A 19781-nucleotide genomic window follows, 5' to 3' on the forward strand; every position below is an offset into this window, starting at 1 on the left:
ATTCTACTAGCTTGCTTAAGGCCATACAAAGATTTTTTTAAGCCTACAAACTGGATTAGGAATATCAGATTTAATACCTTCGGGGAGTTTCATATAAATTTCTTCCCCTAAATCACCATGTAAGAAAGCATTATTTATATCTAATTGTTCTAGTTTCCAATTGTGTATAGCAGCAAGAGCTAAAAGTAATCTTACAGTGGTTAATTTGGCTACAGGTAAAAAAGTTTCCAGAAAATCAATGCCTTCTCGCTGCGTATAACCTTTGGCAACCAACCTTGCTTTGAATCTCTCTATGGAACCATCACTTTTTCTCTTTATCTTAAAAAGCCACATGCACTTTACTTCTTTTTTACCTTCTGGCAAAGAGCAAATCTCCCATGTTTTATTGTCATTTAATGCCTTAATTTCAGCATCCATGACGGCTTGCCATTGAGGATATTGCGATGCTATTTTGTAACTAGTGGGCTCTGCCTGAATTGATAATGCTATGGAAAATGCTTTGTGATTGGAAGATAAATTATCATAGGCAAGCACAGAAGACAAAGGATGATAAATAGATTTTTCAAGAACTTTAGAAACCTGAGAAGTTTCGCCAAGTGCACAGTGATAATCCTTTAGATATCTTGGCTGATTTTGTTGTCTTGTAGATTTTCTAGTGTTAGTATCCACTTGTGTATGTTGTGCATTTTGTAGAACACTTTGTGATGTACCTAATTCAACATTATTATTTGGACATGGTGGATGTAACATATTTTGCCTATTGAGAATATTTTGTGAACTTAGAGAAGTATTATCATCACAAGCTTTGTCCTCACTAAAAGGATTAAAAACTTGTTGTTTAAAGCTATAAGGATACACATCTTCATGAAATTTCACATTGCGGAAAATAACTATATCTCCTGTTCTCATGCTTAGAGCTTTATACCCTTTCTTTCCTAAATGGTAACGTATGAAAATACCATGTTCTGCTCTAGGATGAAACTTAGTTCTATTCCTAGACAAAGTACTCACATAACATAAACACCCAAAGGAACGAAGTTCATTAAAATCAGGCTTGTTTTCATATATAAGTTCATAAGGTGTTCTATTCTTAATCAACTTAGAAGGAATTCTATTAATCAAATAAACAGAATGAGCCACAAAATGATTCCAAAAAACAGTTGGTAAAAGACTTTGAAATTTTAATGCTCTAGCTATATTAAGAATATGTTGATGTTTTCTCTAAACCAAACCATTTTGTTGGGGCGTTTCTACACAACTTGTTTGGTGTATAATACCTTTTGATGCATAAAAAATAGGCAACTGAAACTCTGCACCATTATCTGTTCTAATAACTTTCACTCGCTTATTAAATTGTGTGTAAATCATTTCAACAAACCTTTCAATAAGCTTGGAAACCTCAGACTTGAATCTAATAAGAAATGCCCATGTAAACCTTGAATAACTATCTACAACAGTTAGAAAATATTTATAACCTTCTATTGAACTTGTTGTTGGCCCCCAAATATCCATATGAATGATATCAAAAGGTTAAGTAACAACTGTATTACTAACAGGAAATGCCAATTTCTTTTGCTTAGATTGAGGACAAATGTGACAGACAAAAGAATCATCAATACAAAAATTATTTAAATACTTTCCCAAAACAGCAAGTCTATCATTAGAGATATGTCCAAAACGATAATGCCAAAGTCTATGATTACAATTTACATCAAGATTTTTAACATTATTATCGGAAGAAACGACAACAGCATTAATAGGAGAAATATCAACATTATTAGCAGCAACATGAAGAAAATTAACGGCACATTCAGCATCTGATATATCAAGATGATATAAACCATTTTTCACATTAGCTAATCCAATCATTTTCTTGGTCGCCAAATCCTGTATCAAACACTGTTTATATAAGAAAATTAAACTATAATTCAATGAACTTGTTATCCTGGACACAGAAATTAAATTGTACGAAAAATCACACACAAACAGAACATCATGTAACACAAAATCTTGTGTAAACTTTACTGATCCAATACGAGTTGCCTTCAACTTCATATTATTAGGCAAAATAACAAACCAATTATTAACTGGTTTAGAATTAATCATCAAAGACAAAGATCCAGTAATATGATTACTGGCTCCAGTGTCTAAAATCCAATTACCACATTTAGTTTCAACAGATGTAACAAAAGCATAAGTATTCGTAATACCTGAATATTTACCATTAACAAGATTTGTCTGGTCTTGAATATCAGAGACACAGGCTGTTGAAGCATGATTTACATCTTGATTCTGTCCAACAACTTGTGATTGAAATATTGTTAAGATTTGTGCCATTTGCTCCGATGTAAAACTTGAAGAACTCTTTGGAATTGCCCCCAAAATACCAGCACGCTCTTGACTTGAAAAATCCTCAAGAACATTACTTGATTCTGCAACATTAGCTTTTGCAAACTTGTTGTTGAACTTAAATCCTGGGGGATACCCATGCTTCTTATAACAAGTGTCAATTGTATGCATTTTCTTTCCACAAAATGAACAAACCACTGGCTTTGAATGAAAATTAGGTTTGCGAAATTGATGTGAATTATTAACCAAAGCCACGAGTTCTTGTGAAATATCTTGACCATTTAGCACATTAAACTGCCTTTCGTGTTGCAGGATCAAAGAAAACGCCTTGTTTATTATAGGAAGAGGTTCCATTATCATGATCTGGGATTTTACATTAGAAAAATTCTCATTCAAACCTTTTAAAAAACAGATCACCACATCCTTTTCTCGGTTGATTCTGACTGCATTAGTGATATTGCACACACACCCATCACATATACAACTAGGTATGTTTCTCAAAGTCACATACTCATCCCATAAAAGTTGTAAATCAGCAAAGTAATCTGTTACAGACCTTTGGTTTTGTTTAATAGTATAAATTTCCCCTTGTAAATCTGCTATACGAAACATATTGGCTTGAGCAAATCTTTCTTTAAGATTATCCCAAACATCTTTAGCATTATCTAGCCAAAGCACACTTTTTGCAATTGAAGGAGAAAGAGATTTGGTTAACCAAGATAATACCAGATTATTGCACATTTTCGAGGCAGCAAGCAAATTCGTTCTTTGATCTGGCATCGGCAACGACCCGTCAATGAATTCCAATTTGTTCTTAAACATCAATGCCATCTTCATGTTCCTACACCAACCATGATAGAGGAGGTCGCGCTTGTCAACGCTGTTTGGTTGATCTGGTCTACAGACCCTCTTGCAACATAGTCCTTTCCCTCTGGCAGGTCGCGCTTGTCAACGCTGTTTGGTTGATCTGGTCTGTAAGAAATGCTGCTATTTTTGAGAGCAAGCCACCAAACATTCATGAGGGATTACGCTATCTTTGGTCTGCAATTCGTAGCTCTGATAGAATCAGCAATGGATCGGTATGGAATTCTGTTGTGGAGTTATCTATTCTCGATAATCTCGGGTTAAACGCTCGTCGTCATAGGGCCCCTCGAATCATTGAAGTTAGATGGCAGCCCCCTCCGTCTGATTGGATTAAAGCTAACACTGATGCCTCCGTGATCTCGGGTAGAGCTGGTTGCGGTGTGGTTTTTCGAAATAGTCAGGGACATCCTCTTGGGTCATTTGCCTTCCCCCTTGATTGTGCTTTGGTTCACATGGCGGAATTGCAAGCTGCTATTTTTGCAGTTTCGATTGCGAGGTCACGTGGATGGACTCGTCTCTGGATTGAAAGTGAATCGACTTACGTTATTCGAATTTTCCGTACCCGTGCGCAGATCATTCCCTGGACAATGCGTGTGGATTGGTTAAATTGTTTAGATTCAATGACGCATATTCAGGTGGTTGTCTCCCATGTGTTCCGTGAGGGAAATCAAGTGGCGGACGCTCTTGCTAATTACGGACGTCTGGCCTCAGATTTACAAATGTGGAATACCCTTCCAGACTTTTGCTCTCTTCTTGCTAGAAATAATGCCCTTGGTATGGATATGTTTGAATTTTTTTAAAACATTCTTTGTATTGGTTTCATACTTTTTTTCATCTCTTCATTTATATATTTGGTTCTTTGCCTTTTCGGGGGTGCCAACCTGGTTGGGATTTCCGTTGGGCTAGGTCCGTATTTCAATAAAAAAAAAAGTTAGTCATTTTATATTTTTTTAAACTTTTAACCAAATAGATTTTAGCTTTCAAGACAGCCGTAATACGATACAAAATGATCTTATTAGTCTGTATGTTTATGTTGAATATAACGGTTAAAAATCTAAAAAAATATGACCTAATGATTAACATTATAAAGGAGAAAGACATTCCTTACGAAATTAGTTAGTTCTTTTTTTTTTAAATGGGAAATTAGTAAGTTCTAAATATTTAATTTAGTAAAAAAAATTGTTATTAATTTCATCTGTATTTGAAATTATATTTTTTACAGATTGAATTAAGGGTTTTTACATTTTTCCTATATCACATTACACATATCAAAAAAAAAATTTCAACTCTTTTAAAACTATAAAAATTACAAATTGAACCCCTAACATTTGGTCCTAACATACGAAGTGATCCAAATTGAACCCTTAACATTTTCAAGCAATATCAATTTTAAACATACGTTACCGAAAATTTGAAAGGACGTGTTTGACTATTTTTTAACTGTCTTATCATACATCAATTATGTTTAATGAGTTACTCAAACAGTTACAAAAGACTTGTCAGAATGTCTAATATGGGAGAAAATTTGATGTTCCCATTTCGGTGTTTTTTTCCATGTCCATCTCATAAAAAGTGGTCCCTTTTAATCAAAATAATATATTTTATGAGCCAAGAGGACCCACATGATTAAAAGGAGCCTCTTTTTGTGAGAGGGACATGGAAGGGGACATCGAAATGGGAACAACATATTTTCTTCCATCTAATATGATGCTTAAGTAACGGTCAAACTATCATTTTCAAAACATCAATAATATAAGACTAAAATTAATATTTCTTAAAAACGTTAAAATTAAATTTACACTATTACGATTTTAATGTTTGGGCTAAATCCATATTTCTTAGAAGAAACATTAGAGGATGAAATTTCATAATTAGTTTCCTAGTCTTCAAACGTCTTTTCAATCTTCCAAGTCCGTAAGCTTCATAATTAATTTTGAAGCCCTACATAATTAATTTTCACAGCCCCATCTTTTATTTTTCAAGGATGATACAGTTGCTTAAAAGTCCAGCTAACAGAAAATTCCGAACTTCGTAGATGACTGACTACCAAACTACTTTATGATAATTAATTTTGAAGCCCTACATAATTAAAACTGAGTACCCCATCTGCTAAATAGATAAGATTTAAATTAATTTTAACTAAGATAAAAAGCTAAATTGAACCATAGGGTTTCAATCGAAGTGCAGATTTAACGTTAACGTATGAAATAGTACAAATTTAATCCTAATATTTTTAAATAAGATCAATTTTAGCCATGCGTTTTCAAAAATTTGAAAAAAAAATGGGTTGACTGTTGTTTAACTGTCACACCGGACTTTCCAAACAAGTTTGTCAATAAATTAAAGCAGTTCGGTACATTTTATGTTGGTTTTTTTGTAACTATATCTATAACACTGACAAAAAAAAAATTGTTATTAACTTATATGTATCAGATTTAATTTTTAGCATTTTAATAGAATTTTTGTAATTTAGTAAGTAATACATTAAGGGTTTGATTGGATGAAGGGTAGAGAATGGTAAATAAAGGAAGGATAGAGAAGGGGTAGGGAAATATAAGGAAGGGGAGTGAAGGGTAATTTCTAACCCTTCAAAACCCACCGAATTGGTGGGTTGAAAATTAGATGGAATTTCTTAAAAAAAAAAACCCTTCAAAACCCTCTCTTACCCTTACCCTTCTAATTTTTTTTTTTGTGTTCCAAACATGAGTTTGTAAAAACTCTTACTAACCCTTCCTCCTCCCAAACAAGGGTTTCTATCAACCATTACTAAACCCTTCCTTTATTAACCCCTCTAAACCCCCATCCAATCAAGCCCTAAATATTTTAGATATAATTGATATTTGAAAAGTGTAAAGTGGTAGTTAAATACTAGTCAAACCTGTTTTTTCTTATTTTCGATAATATAGGACTTAAATTGATATTTGCTAAGAAATGTTAGGGTTTACGTTACACAACTCCATACGTTAAAGCTAAATATACATTTTCATTTAAAATGTTACGGTTAAATTTGATTCTGTAAAAATTTCAATGACTCATCCATGTAATGTAAATAATTTATTGGTCTCCCTTTTTTTATGAACACATTATTTAGTCATTTATTTTGAAAACATATAATAAGTTGTTTATCTTTTCGTCACTGTTAACCATTTGGTTATTTTATTTATTTTTTAGAGTTTTAATCAAATATATTTTAGCTTTCAGGGCACCCATAATGCGATAAAAAAAATGACCCTGTTACTTTGTTATTTTTTATGGGCATGTTTATGTTGAATATAAAAGTAAAAAATCTAAAAAAAACGACAGAATGATTAAATAATTGACAGTGACAAATGATAAAGACCTTGCTTAAATTAGTTAGTTCAAACATTTAATTCAGTAAAAAATACATTATTAATTTCATCTGTGTCTGAAATTATAATTTTTTGAGTTTGAAATATGATTTTGCATTTTTATTATAGTCACATTATATATCAAAAACTGTTTTCACCTACTTTGAAACTATAAAAATTACAAATATCAAATAAAAGTGAAATGAAAAACACTTTGTTAATTCATGTAAATCTAATTTTATTATTGTCAAATTTCCTTTTCTTTTGATAATGAATAGTAGACATAGTCAAAATAATATTATTGTAATTCATATGTACTACATTAAATTAAATACTTCTAATTATTTTTCTATAGAGTTTTCAATGGTGAATAAGTGGGGTAAGGCAATAATTGAGTTATTGCATAGTGCTAAGATTCTAAGTATATATATGTAGTTTCAAATGTTTATATTGTATACCAATTCCTCAAAACCTTTCTCAGTATTGAACTATTGAGTGATTCATGGAGAAAATAAATTATTTCTCATTCATAACTATTTTATGTTTCATATGCCTGCTGAAATGTTTAGATGAAATCAGAGCTACGAGTAATATCAACACTGATGAAGATGCATTGTTTACCTTGAAAGCTCGTATTACAGATGATCCGCAAAATTTGTTAGCATCCAACTGGTCTAAAGTTACACCAGTCTGTAATTGGATTGGAATTACTTGTGGAACTCGCCATAGTCGAGTTACGGAAATAGAACTTGAAGATATGGGATTGGCAGGAACCATTCCTCCACATATTGGGAACCTTTCATTCCTAGTCACTTTCTCTTTATTCAATAACTCCTTCCATGGCTCTCTGCCTGTTGAACTTTCCAATTTACGCCGATTGAAGTGGTTTAGCTTGTCATACAATCTTTTCAATGGAAGTATCCCCTCATGGATTGGATCTTTCTTCCAACTTCAATATCTTGCTCTCAATTATAACAATTTTGGAGGTTAATATCTTCTTTTCCCTATCCTTACCTTTTTTTTCATGTTTTAAAAACATTCCAATCTTTAGCTCCACTTTGGAGATTTCGTCTCCACGTGCAAAATATTGTAATTTTAAACTTACATTTGCTAGATTGTTCAATTTCAAGATCCATTAACGAAAGATGAGTTTTTTTTAATGCGTAGTCTCATGTTCTGTCCATCCTACAACATGAAGCATTCTTGCCACCCTATAAAGTTTTAAATTGCATATTTTCTTAATGAAAAAATACCATCTTTCGTTAATGAAATTTAAAATTATAATATTTTGTATATAGAAACCAGGGGCAGAGGTAGGGAGAGTCACCGAGGATCGGCCGACCCTTCGGCCCTCCCGAAACCCCCTTAGAGGGGTTGGCCACTGAACCCCGCCTCTGTATTGGCCATGGCTGGGAGCCCCTCTCGTCATGACCAACGGAGAAGAAGATACAACTTCTAGTTTGTTCGTGAAAATTAGATTTAATTAGCTAATCTCACTTGTAATTGTAAGCCTTCAACAAAATTTGATTATTGAGTTACATTTTATCCAAGATCTTAGATTTCAATTTATTCGGATTGTTGGGAATTTTTCTGGATTGCGACAATTTAGCGGAAGCGATAAATCTCAAAGCACAAGAATTTTATTGAATTTATGAGATTTACAAGAGGGTGAGCTCTAGAAACTTTCTAGAGTTACAATGAGATAAAACAAAAATAGTATAACTCTGGTGTTTCCCAAAAATACCCAAAATAATTATCTTTACTATTTTTATCTCTTCCCAAAATAGTTAGATTACCCTCTAAAATAAACTCTGAAAATTCATAAGGCACAATTGTGCCTCCTCTCACTGCATCTTTCTCAACTCTCCAATCTCTCTTTTTATTTTTATTTTCCCACTATTTTGATACAACAAAACATCCACCACCCTTTGGCATTTTATACTGCCAAGGGATGAGAGTCAACAAGAACATTTAATTGTTCTTGTTGTCCCAAGGCATGGGGTGGCCGAATTTGTGCCACCCCAATTAATATATTTGACCCTTTATATATATATATTTTTTTAATTAATTACAAATTATAAAAATAATCTCTTATTAATACAAATTATAAAAAATAGTCTCTCATTAATTGGAACTTCGCTATAATTTTTTTTTATTTAATCGTTTTAAATTAATAGTTAATTTTTTCATACCGGAGCACTTCTCTCTGCAAAATTTTTGGAGCACTTCTCACCGAATCGATTTGTTGATGCACTTCTCATCAACCTTCAACTATTGGAGCACTTCTATCCAAATTAAGAAAATTCTTCTTCGTCAACATGATTTACCACATTGACACTTTCTTTTCTCTTGTTCCTACAATTCCGTTGCACGTGTCCAAACTTATTACACGAAACTCTGAGGCTTTCCCTTGCCAGCAGTCCTTCCCTCAACTACTTGTTCATTTTCTCCATTTTCTCACGCCAAACTGATTTGGTACGTGACGCTACATTGAACCATAACTCTGATATCACTGTTGAGAATTTTTCTCGATTGCGATAATTTAGCGGAAAGCGATAAATCTCAAGCATAAAAATTTTATTGAATTTATGAGGTTTATAAAAAGGGTGTTCTCTAGAAACTTTCTAGAGTTACAATGAAATAAAACCAAAATAATAGCATTCGGGTGTTTCCTAATTATACCCATAAATAATTATCTTTACTATTTTGTCTCTCCTCCAAATAATTAAACTACCTTCAAAACACTCAACCCTCTCAAACTAACAATGCAAACCTTGCCTCACATTTTGCCAATTGTGATTTTTGCTACATCTCCTCCTTAGCTTTTATAAGCCAATGAGGGAACATTGTCAACAATAATATTGCTGGCAATGTTTATTGTTGGCAATGTTTACTTTGACTACCAAATTTCGATGGTCTAAGAACATTGAATTTGGTGGTCACTTTCATACCATTTTTCTTTTCTTTTTTTCAATAATTATAAATTACAAAAATAATCCATCATTAATACAAATTATAAAAATAGTCCATCATTAATGGAACTTTGCTACAATTTTTTTTTTTTTATTTAATCGTTTTAAATTAATAGTTAATTTTCTCAACAATGATGATATGCGGTGGAAAGAGTGTTGTGAGGCGGTGGAGAGAGGACCATAGAGAGAGGGACGGAAAAGAAGGGTATACACAAATGATTTAATTTTATTTTATTTTAAACATATAATAATTTTATTTTTATATTTATTTGTTTTGAATTTGAACTTTTTCAACAAGTTCATATACTCTCCACACAATACATTTTCATTCATTTGTTTTTAGTTTTTTTATTTTGTTATTATTTTTATTTGTTTTAAGTTTACTTCTAATTATTATTTTTTTTTTCAATTTTTATTATTGATGGAATTTCAATTAAATTAGTTATTAATTTTAGTTAAATTTTTTAATTTGGTAATTAATTTTAATTTATAGTTAATGATTCAAATATTTGAAGGACTAAACTATTAAATATAATAAAAGTTACATACTAAATAATTTATTATTAAAACACGAGAATTAAACGGCGTATGAAATAAAAATATAAGAATCGATAAATTATTTATCCATTTAAAATTATTAAATTATTTATTCAAATTTGACCAGTATTTTTTAAGATATTAATTCAAGTCATTAATATTCAACAATGAACATACCAAAAACAACAATTTAGAATAACTTTTATATATAATTACATTTTCGGTAGAAATTAAAGTCTTAAATCGTTATTCAAATTTTTCTCTACGTACATGGAGCACCTTAACATTTCGTCCTGGCTCCGCTACCGATAGAAACTAAAATGTCAGAATCTCAAAGCGTGAAATAACAATTTTTTTGTCCTTTACGAATTGTGAAATTGAAGCTCATACATTAGAAAAATCAAACCAAATCGAGAGGATATAATCTTCAAAAAAACTTCAGAAGTTAATTTACAACATGAAAAAGGAAATTCAAATATGGCATCATGCTTAAATGAAAATTCAAAACAAGAAAAAAGTCCAGCTAACAGAAAATTTAGAGTTAAGATAAATTCATATAATCATATGTTCGTGATATGTTATTAATGAGTGATAAAATAACGCATATATAAAGTGTAGATGATAAGATCCATGACCGATGAGGCAATTTGATTAATAATATCTTCAATTGACCCAACTTGTTGAGGTAAAATTGCACTTTGCTGCCAATATTAAGAGTAAAATTATACAATTTTAGATGTTAAGAGTAAAATTGCTCCTATAGGTAAACTTTAGAGGTATTTGTGCACATTGTCACTTAACTTTGATATTAAATATTAGAAACTAGTTTTTTTATTATAATAAATTATTACAAATGGTGATTAAATATATATGTATTATAGAATTTTCAATCAAACAATAGTTATGGTCTAGTTAATTATAAAAGTTAGACCCTTGTACTTGTACTTTGAGTAATTTGTAATTCGAATTCATGACTTCTACAGTCATATGTAAACTCTCAACCAACTAATAGCTTATTTCTTTATTTTTTTCCTAAATTTTATTTCTCTCTTAAACTTTAAATATACACAAATAAAATTTAAAAATACTAAATTATATAATTAAAATTGAATTATAAATTATATTTTTTTTTGAAAAGTAAATTATATGATATTATCTTACTATATTTACTGTTAATAATATTAATAACAACAATTACTATATTTAATTTAAAAGGTACATATTTTTATTTTAACCTTTATATATATTGAATTTTTAAAATTTTTTAATTTTATCATATCCAATTTGAACTTAATGTTTTTTTTAAGAAGTGCTGATTAAACCTTAATATATGAAATGGTGCAATTTTAACTCTAAGATTTCAAACAATATCAATTTTAGTTCTCTGTTATCAAAAATTTAAAAAATCTAGTTTGACTGTTATATTAGACATTCCAAACAAGCTTATCGATAAATTGAAGCAGTTTCATATATTTTTTGTTCGTTATTTATAAGGTTAAGATGCAAAAATACCCCTAAAGTTTTGGACAATGAGCATTTTACCCCAACGTCTAAAATGGTGCAATTTTACCCATAACGTTGGAAGCTAAGAGCAATTTTACCCCTAACGTTAATAAACTGGGTCAATTTGAGAAATAATTCATTAAACTGTCTTCTCGGTCATTAATCTTGTTATCTACACTTCATACATATGTCATTTTATTAGTAACAAATCATAAACATTCGTTGGGATGTGAAAAGAAATAAAAAAATATACTGTCTTTTTGTAGGGATTAGACAAAAAAAATTCAAAAAATCCACCGAATTTATAAATATTAATCTCAAATTCTATTAATAAATTATAAAAAACATGAAATCCTTTTTTTGGAATGAATTATTTTTCAAGTGGTGCAGAATAATGAACAAAAATATCTGTGTTTTATAATAGTGTCTGAAATTGACCCAACTTATCAATGTTAAGGATAAAATTGCTCTTGGCTTCCAACTTTAGTGGTAAAATTGCACCATTTTAGATGTTAAGGGTAAAACTGCTCCTGGTCCAAAACGTTAGGGATATTTTTGCACCTTAACTCCTATTTATAACTATATCAGTAACACAATAAACTTGTTTAGACACATTGATATAAAAAATCGTGATTATCTTATATGTGGCAGATTTCATTACTAGCATTTTTAAAAGAGTTTTTGTGACTCTATTGATGATACATTAAATATATTAGTTGTAATTGATGTTAGAAAAGTGTGATGTGACAATTGAGTAACAATGAAGTCCACTTTTTCAAAATTTTATTAATTAAATTAATAAAACGTAGTAGAAATTAGTAAAATGCCAAGTCTGGAGGTTCAACAAATTAACGGAGACATCTCAGAAAAAGATAAGTTGTACATACAATGTTTTTAAATGTTTTTTCCCATCAATGTTTATTTATTTAATATACATTATTATCAATATATCATATATTAATTTCCATGATCGTTACAGGTGGTTTTCCAATATCTATATGCAACTTATCAGAGCTCCACCAACTTTATTTGGGAATGAATAATCTTGAAGGCCAAATTCCAAAAGCAATTGGAAATCTTCAAAAATTGAAATTGTTGTCCTTGAGAAACAACAAGCTTTCAGGAGGTGTACCAATTAGTATCTTCAACATTTCCTCATTGGAAGAAATTTCTATTTATTATAATTGGCTGTCAGGTTTCATCCCAACAACCTTCTTGAAAAATATGTCTTCACTTCGAGTATTGGATTTTGGAACAAATAATTTGACAGGTCGTCTTCCGCCAATTATGTTTGCCAAACTTCCTGTTCTGGAAGAATTGTATTTGGGTCGGAACTTATTTAGTGGTGCAATTCCTTCCACTTTGTTCGAATGCAAGAGGTTAATGATTTTAAGCTTGTCTTTCAACAATTTTCAAGGAGATATACATACGGATTTTGGGAATCTTACGATGCTTCAAGGATTGTATCTTCACTATAACAATTTCACAGGTACCTATAATATCTATTTCCTCTTGAAATTTCATAAAAGATAATTACTATGGAAAAAACAAACATGACCTTTTTTATCATTCTAATTTTGATGTATTAAGTTTCCCATTTTTTATTTCTGGTCATGTTAAGCCCATAATAACCTAAAAAGTCAACTTTTATATAAAATTCGATTGATAAATCATTATTCAATTTTCATTTATACGTGTGATGTGGTTCTAGAGAAACAGTAAATTTTTTTATTTCAATTTGAAAAAAAAATAATAATTTCAGACAAATAAAACGAGTGATATTTATGAGTGATGCATGTTATATCAGTGAATCTAATTTTTATTCATTTATTTTTTTTATTGAAATTTGATAAAAACAAAATGCCATAGTACCAAGTGCTATGCTATTGGTGACCCAAAAGTCATCTTTTACATAAAAAAAACTCAGTTAACAGAGCATTATTCAATTTATACACGTTCGAATTTTCATTTATAATAGTTCAAAAATAATTTTTTTTATATGTGTGACATGGTTGTAGAGAAACTATAAAAGTCTTATTTCAATTTGTAAGAAAATATAATTTCAGACGCAAATAAAATAAGTGAAGTTATGTTAACTGATGTTTGTAATTACTTAATGTGAATTTCTTTTAAAAAAATTAAGGGATTAAAGTGAAAAACTTAGGTTTAGACTTATACATCAGTATATTGAAAATAAACAAATTGGCCTTAACATATTTTGAATTTTCATTCGAAATCTAAAAAAGAAAATATAACATATTAAGGAAAAGAGCAGCTAACCAAAGCAAGAAATTTTGGTATATATCTGTTATATTTTGGTATCTACAATCCTTCTTTTAGTTGTTGACAAGAAATTTCAATAAGCAAAGCAAGTGGATAAAGATTTATTTCTAGCAATAAAATATTTTTATAGAAATCAATAAAATTAAATTTCTATAGTCTTAAGAATTAAGAATTAAGAATCAGTAATTTTAAATTTAATGGAATTATAGAATTGATTAGAGGAATGAGGTTCCTTAACTTAAATGGAGGATTTTCTATATAAAAATTGACATGTATTGTATACCTCACAAAACATTAACAAGTTAATAATCATTTTATTTATATATCAATCGTTGTGTGGACGGTCCTTCATATATGCTAGAAGACACGATTCCTTTAATCATTTATCGTATACATAGCGAAATTTATGGTATCAATTCTTTTATTTCTTTAAAAAATATATGTTATGTCTATTACATGCAATTGCCTCATCTAAATCTGTTGTAGCATGCAGACACTGTTTTTAATACAAAAGATTTGATTGAAATGTTGCAGATAACATAGTTTTTATGACTATGAAAAGAAAAATTTAATAAATATTTTAAATCCATACATAAACTGTAACTCCATATATAGCACCTACTTGCAGTTACATATTCCACTTACAGTCTTATATATATTTAAAACAATTGAATTACAGTTATAAATTCATCCTTTGTTTGATTATTATAGGAGAAATTCCAAAGTCTTTTGGCAATCTTATAAATTTGGAGATAATATCCATGGGAATAAATTCTATTGGTGGTAAAATTCCTTCATCCATTGGAAATTTTACCGAGTTAAGAGCTCTTTACTTTGGAGAAAACAAATTCACAGGTATATATTCGTACTCGTAGATATTAAATTAGAATTAATCTAAATCCACACTTTACTATTTTGTGAATATAAGATATTTCCGTTAGTAGCACTTAATTATGAAGTTACTATTTTATATCAAAGTATTAAGTCTTCACTCCTAATTCTATTTACATACTTAAAAGTCTAAATACATCTTTAGCCCCTTTTAGCATCATTAAAGTGACACATTAACTCTTTCAAAGGTATCTGTTAGCCCCCTAATCTTTCTTAAAGTGATTAGAGGTGAGCATGGTCCGGTTCAGTCCAAAAACCAAACCCAATAAAAAAACCAAACCAAATAACATGGATTTTTTTAAACTGTATTGAACCGAACACTCACCTTTCCTTCAATAATCTGTTCCATTTTTTTTAAGTTTGTGCGACTTCTAATTCTACCACGTGTATCTTTATATTATTATTATATTATATATAATAATTAATATTTTATTTCATAGAAACTAATAAATATTCATATATAATTTATCGAATGGAAATACTAAAAGTTGTATATATAATAAATATTAGCAAGTTTCAATTGAAATTTTGAAGGCATAGAAGGAAAAGCTGAAACGATGGATATTAAAAGATTAGTCAACATAAATATAGTTAACATAATTTGAAAGAGTGAAATGATATGTCATGTCTTTTGATATGCAACCAAAACTAAGTAGTGAAATCAAAAGGATATTAATGCCAAAATCTAAATCTAACAAAACTATATTATAACAAGCATATTCAGAATTCATTTGGAAATGAAAACTAAAATTTGCAACTAATATACCAATTACAACTTTTTTACCTGAACAAAAAAATCTAATACTTGTATGAAAAACATCAAGTTTATTTTTAAATCGAACAATGAACTTATGTATTATTGTTAGCTCTAAATCCTTCTATTATCTCACCTGAGCATTTAAATTGAAAATGAAATATATGTCTAACATGTGCATTTAAATTGACAAAAAGAAACCAGAACAACACTTATGTAATTATAATTGAATTTGGTTTCAGCATTTTCCTTAAATTTTAATTGAATTTTTTCTATAAACACAATTTTAAATTCTAATTTCTCAAACGAATTGTGCAGGTAGAATTCCCTTTGAAATAGGTAACCTTGTTTACCTAAAGGTACTGTATCTCGGAATTAACAATCTTGATGGACTACTTCCTTCCAATATTTTTAATATTTCAACATTAAGAGTATTGTCGTTGGTTGATAATCATCTCTCCGGAAGTCTTCCTCCAACCTTTGGTCTCCATCTTCCCAATCTTAAAAAAGCTTATATTGGCGAAAATAAGTTGCACGGTCTTATTCCCATATCGATCTCTAATGCCTCAGAACTCACTCGAATAGACTTCAGTTCAAACATGCTATTTGGTTCTATACCCTTTGCTCTTGGAAATTTAAGAAATCTTCAATATCTCAGTTTAGGGAAGAATCAACTTACTAGTCAATCTTTGTTGACTTTATTTTCTTCACTGGCCAATTGCAAAAATTTGACATTATTAAATTTGAGTGAGAATCCATTGAATGATACTCTTCCCATTTCCACAGGAAACCTATCTTCTTCCCTTGAATATTTCTACATGAATGGTTGTGGACTAACAAGAATAATTTCTGAGGAAATTGGCAACTTAACTAGCTTGATTTTATTGGATCTAGGAGATAACAATTTCAATGGATTCATTCCCAAGACAATTAGAAAAATGAGGAAGCTTCAAGTATTATATCTTAACTCAAATAGAATCCAAGGGTCCATACCTTCTGAATTATGTGGTTTACAAAGATTGAGTGAGATTTCTTTTGGAGAAAATGAGCTCTATGGAAATATTCCTTCTTGTTTGGGTGATCTCACTTTTCTTCGAAAGCTCTATTTGGAATCCAACCAACTTAATTCTAGTATTCCATCAACCTTGTGGAGGCTTAAAGATGTCCTTAAACTCAGCCTATCATCAAATTCATTAAGCGGTGATATTCCAATAGATATTGGGAATTTGAGAGTCATTACATTAATTGATTTGTCTGAAAATCAATTCTCAGGTAGTATCCCACCCACCTTTGGAGGTCTCCAATCTCTAGAGCGTCTCTCTTTATCTAATAATAGATTAAAGGGTTCCATTCCTGAATCATTTGGTGATGCTATAAGCTTGCAATTCATAGATTTATCAATCAATGGTCTCTCCGGAGAATTGCCCAAGTCCCTAGAGAAATTAAAATATCTCAAGATTTTTAATGTCTCCTTCAATCAATTACAAGGAGAAATTCCTAATGGAGGACCATTTATGAACTTATCGGCACAATCATTTCTAGGAAATAAAGCACTTTGTGGGGAACCTAAATTCCAAGTCAATCCGTGCAGAACTAGCAATCAGAACCATTCAAAGAAAACCAAGATAACACTGCTTGCAATTGTATTAACATGTTTGACACTTGGAATTGTTGTTGCCATTCTAATTTGGTATTGGAAAAGGAAAACAAGATTGTTGACTCACCAAGTGAATTTTCCACATTTACCAATATGGCAAAGAATTTCTATTCATGAGCTTCAACGGGCAACAAATAAATTTGATGAGGTAAACTTGCTTGGCAAAGGGAGTTTTGGTTCGGTATATAGAGGGAATCTTTCAAATGGCTTATCCGTTGCGATTAAGGTTTTCAATTTGGACTCAGAAGGAGCATTCAAGAGTTTTGATGTGGAGTGTGAAGTACTACGTGAGATTCGACACAGAAACCTTGTGAAAATAATCACGGGTTGTTGTACAAATGAATTTAAGGCTTTAGTCATGGACTTCATGCCTAATTTGAGCTTGGAAAAGTGGTTATATTCTCACAACTCCTTTTTAGACATTTTTCAAAGATTGAACATAATGATCGATGTTGCATCAGCAATTGAATATATTCATCACGGTTCTATGAATCCTATTGTTCATTGTGATTTGAAGCCCAGTAATATCCTTCTAGATGAGGATATGGTTGCTCATGTAACTGATTTTGGCATAGCAAAGCTTGTCGGAGAAGATCAATCTTTCATACAGACTATAACTCTTGCAACTGTTGGATACATGGCACCAGGTGATGTTTGATTTTCTGCATATATATTATATTTAAAATAATAATTACTTGTACGAAACTAACTATATCAAATTTTTTTACAGAGTACGGATCAGAAGGACTTGTTTCTATAAAAGGCGATATTTATAGTTTTGGTATTTTGTTGATGGAAACTTTCACAAGAAAAAGGCCTACAGATGAGATTTTTAACGAAGATATGAATATGAAGCAATGGGTTGGTGAGTTATTGCCTTATGGAGTTACTCAACTTGTTGATCCCAATTTGCTTAGGGTCAACGAACCACATTATTTGGCTAAGACAGATTGCATATCTTTGATTATGAACTTGGCCTTAAAGTGTTGTGTTGATGTGCCTGGGGAGAGGATTAGCAGTAAAGATATTTTAAATGCGCTCAATAAGATCAAAGTTAAGCTTTTCAATGATATTCAATAGCCTTAATGATGTGATATCAAAAGCACAAGAGCATGGAACAAATGAGTTTGGAGTTAAGGAGCCTAGTAGAAGCATGAGGGATCCATTGGAGATGTCAATTGGACCTATGACGAAGAATCGTGAACAAATGCTTAATGGACTCATCTTGAGCTTCTTTAAGCAAGGAATGAATTCTAGCGAAGTCATTAAAGATGGTGTGTTTTTGTGTTGTATCCAAGCCCAAGCCCATAATAGTGATATGTAAAAAGGTTGATCATATTTTAAGAGAAGCTTTGGACTTGCATGTGTTTGGCATGTGCAAAACCCATTGGGACTCATTAAAATTAATGATATAACCTTATAGGTTTGATTGGGCTTATTTTTAGCTAATTAAAATGCCCAAATAATGTTAATTAGTGGGCTGAAATTCGGCTCTAAAAGACAAAAACGAATTTAATGTTTTTCCTTGTCTAATTAGGATTTCTTTTACCTTGGTGCACTAGGATTCAACTTCCTTTTTAGTTTAGGTTTAAGTTTATTTTGTAGCCTATATAAATGCTCATCAATCAGAAATCAATATTTTTATGAACAAAAGTTCTTCTTTTCCTTTGGGAATTATGTTCATCGGGGATTGAATTCTTTATTGTGAGCTTGAGAGACCGGGTCATCATTCTTGCAATATTATCTTGATCGTGAACAAGTATTTTGGTAAGGTACTTGTGAATCGCCAAACACTCAAGTTCCAATTTAATTATTCGAAGGTGTAAGGTTAGATCTCATTTCATTGTCTTTAATTCTTTGGGATTGGTTTGTTATCACCAATTTATGTTTGTTATTTGATTCTATTAATTCCTTAAGATAGATCGGGAAAACTTGTTGATTTGGTTATTATCTCTCTTTCATAACCAATATCACATCAATTGGTATCAGAGCTTTGGCTTTTAAGGAATTTGTTGTTTTTGTTTAATTTGTCAAATTAAAAAAAAAACCTCAATCTAGTGTATTTAATTCTTGACCGAGTTCTTCATACCTTTGCATCTAGTTATTTAGGTTCTTAGTTGTAGCGAATTGATTTTTGGATTCTATTCTTACTAGCCAACCCTATTCATGTGTGTGTGAATTTCTTCAAGTTTTTGCATGCTATATTATTAGTGAAAATTTAATTTGTTAATTAGTATTAGTCTAGTTTAAAAAAAAGGAAAAAAAAGGAAAAAAAAAAGAAAAAAAGCCGGCTCATTGTTTGTACTAAAGTTACAAGTTTTCTAGAATTTGCATGCTAAACACACCTTCTTAAAATTTCTTTCAAACCTTTGTCTCTTCTTCGAAAATCGTCTTTTATTCTACTCTTAGTGTGCTAAACTTTGGTTATCGTTACAATATTAGTCTTCTTTGTTTCTAGTTTCTTCCCTACTTTATTTTGTAATTCTTTTGCTTCATTGGCATTTATATTACCCGAGATAATCCTTGTGATCTATGAAGATAATATAAAAGAGTGATTGAACCGATTGTGAGGTACTTCTTTTACTTTCTTTTTCTTCTTTTCTTGCTTTAGACTATATTTCATTTCTCTTTCATTCTTTATA

At 30.5% G+C, this 19781-nt stretch overlaps 1 protein-coding gene across 2 annotated transcripts; it reads left to right on the forward strand.

Moving 5' to 3' along the window:
- The first annotated feature begins 7002 nt into the window (after positions 1-7002).
- Positions 7003-18792, forward strand: LOC136203810 (probable LRR receptor-like serine/threonine-protein kinase At3g47570). 2 transcript variants are annotated; one of them, XM_065995047.1, is made up of 5 exons: positions 7003-7528; positions 12534-13043; positions 14549-14692; positions 15801-17786; positions 17870-18792. In XM_065995047.1, exons 1-5 carry the CDS (start codon positions 7045-7047, stop codon positions 18217-18219), a joined length of 3474 nt encoding a protein of 1157 aa, XP_065851119.1. In that variant the 5' UTR covers positions 7003-7044; the 3' UTR covers positions 18220-18792. The 2 variants fall into 2 exon arrangements, with proteins under 2 accessions (XP_065851119.1, XP_065851120.1); XM_065995048.1 differs by lacking the exon at positions 14549-14692.
- Positions 18793-19781: the final 989 nt, after the last annotated feature.

Source organism: Euphorbia lathyris, chromosome 8 (assembly GCF_963576675.1).
Source record: "Euphorbia lathyris chromosome 8, ddEupLath1.1, whole genome shotgun sequence".
Lineage (NCBI taxonomy): Eukaryota > Viridiplantae > Streptophyta > Magnoliopsida > Malpighiales > Euphorbiaceae > Euphorbia > Euphorbia lathyris.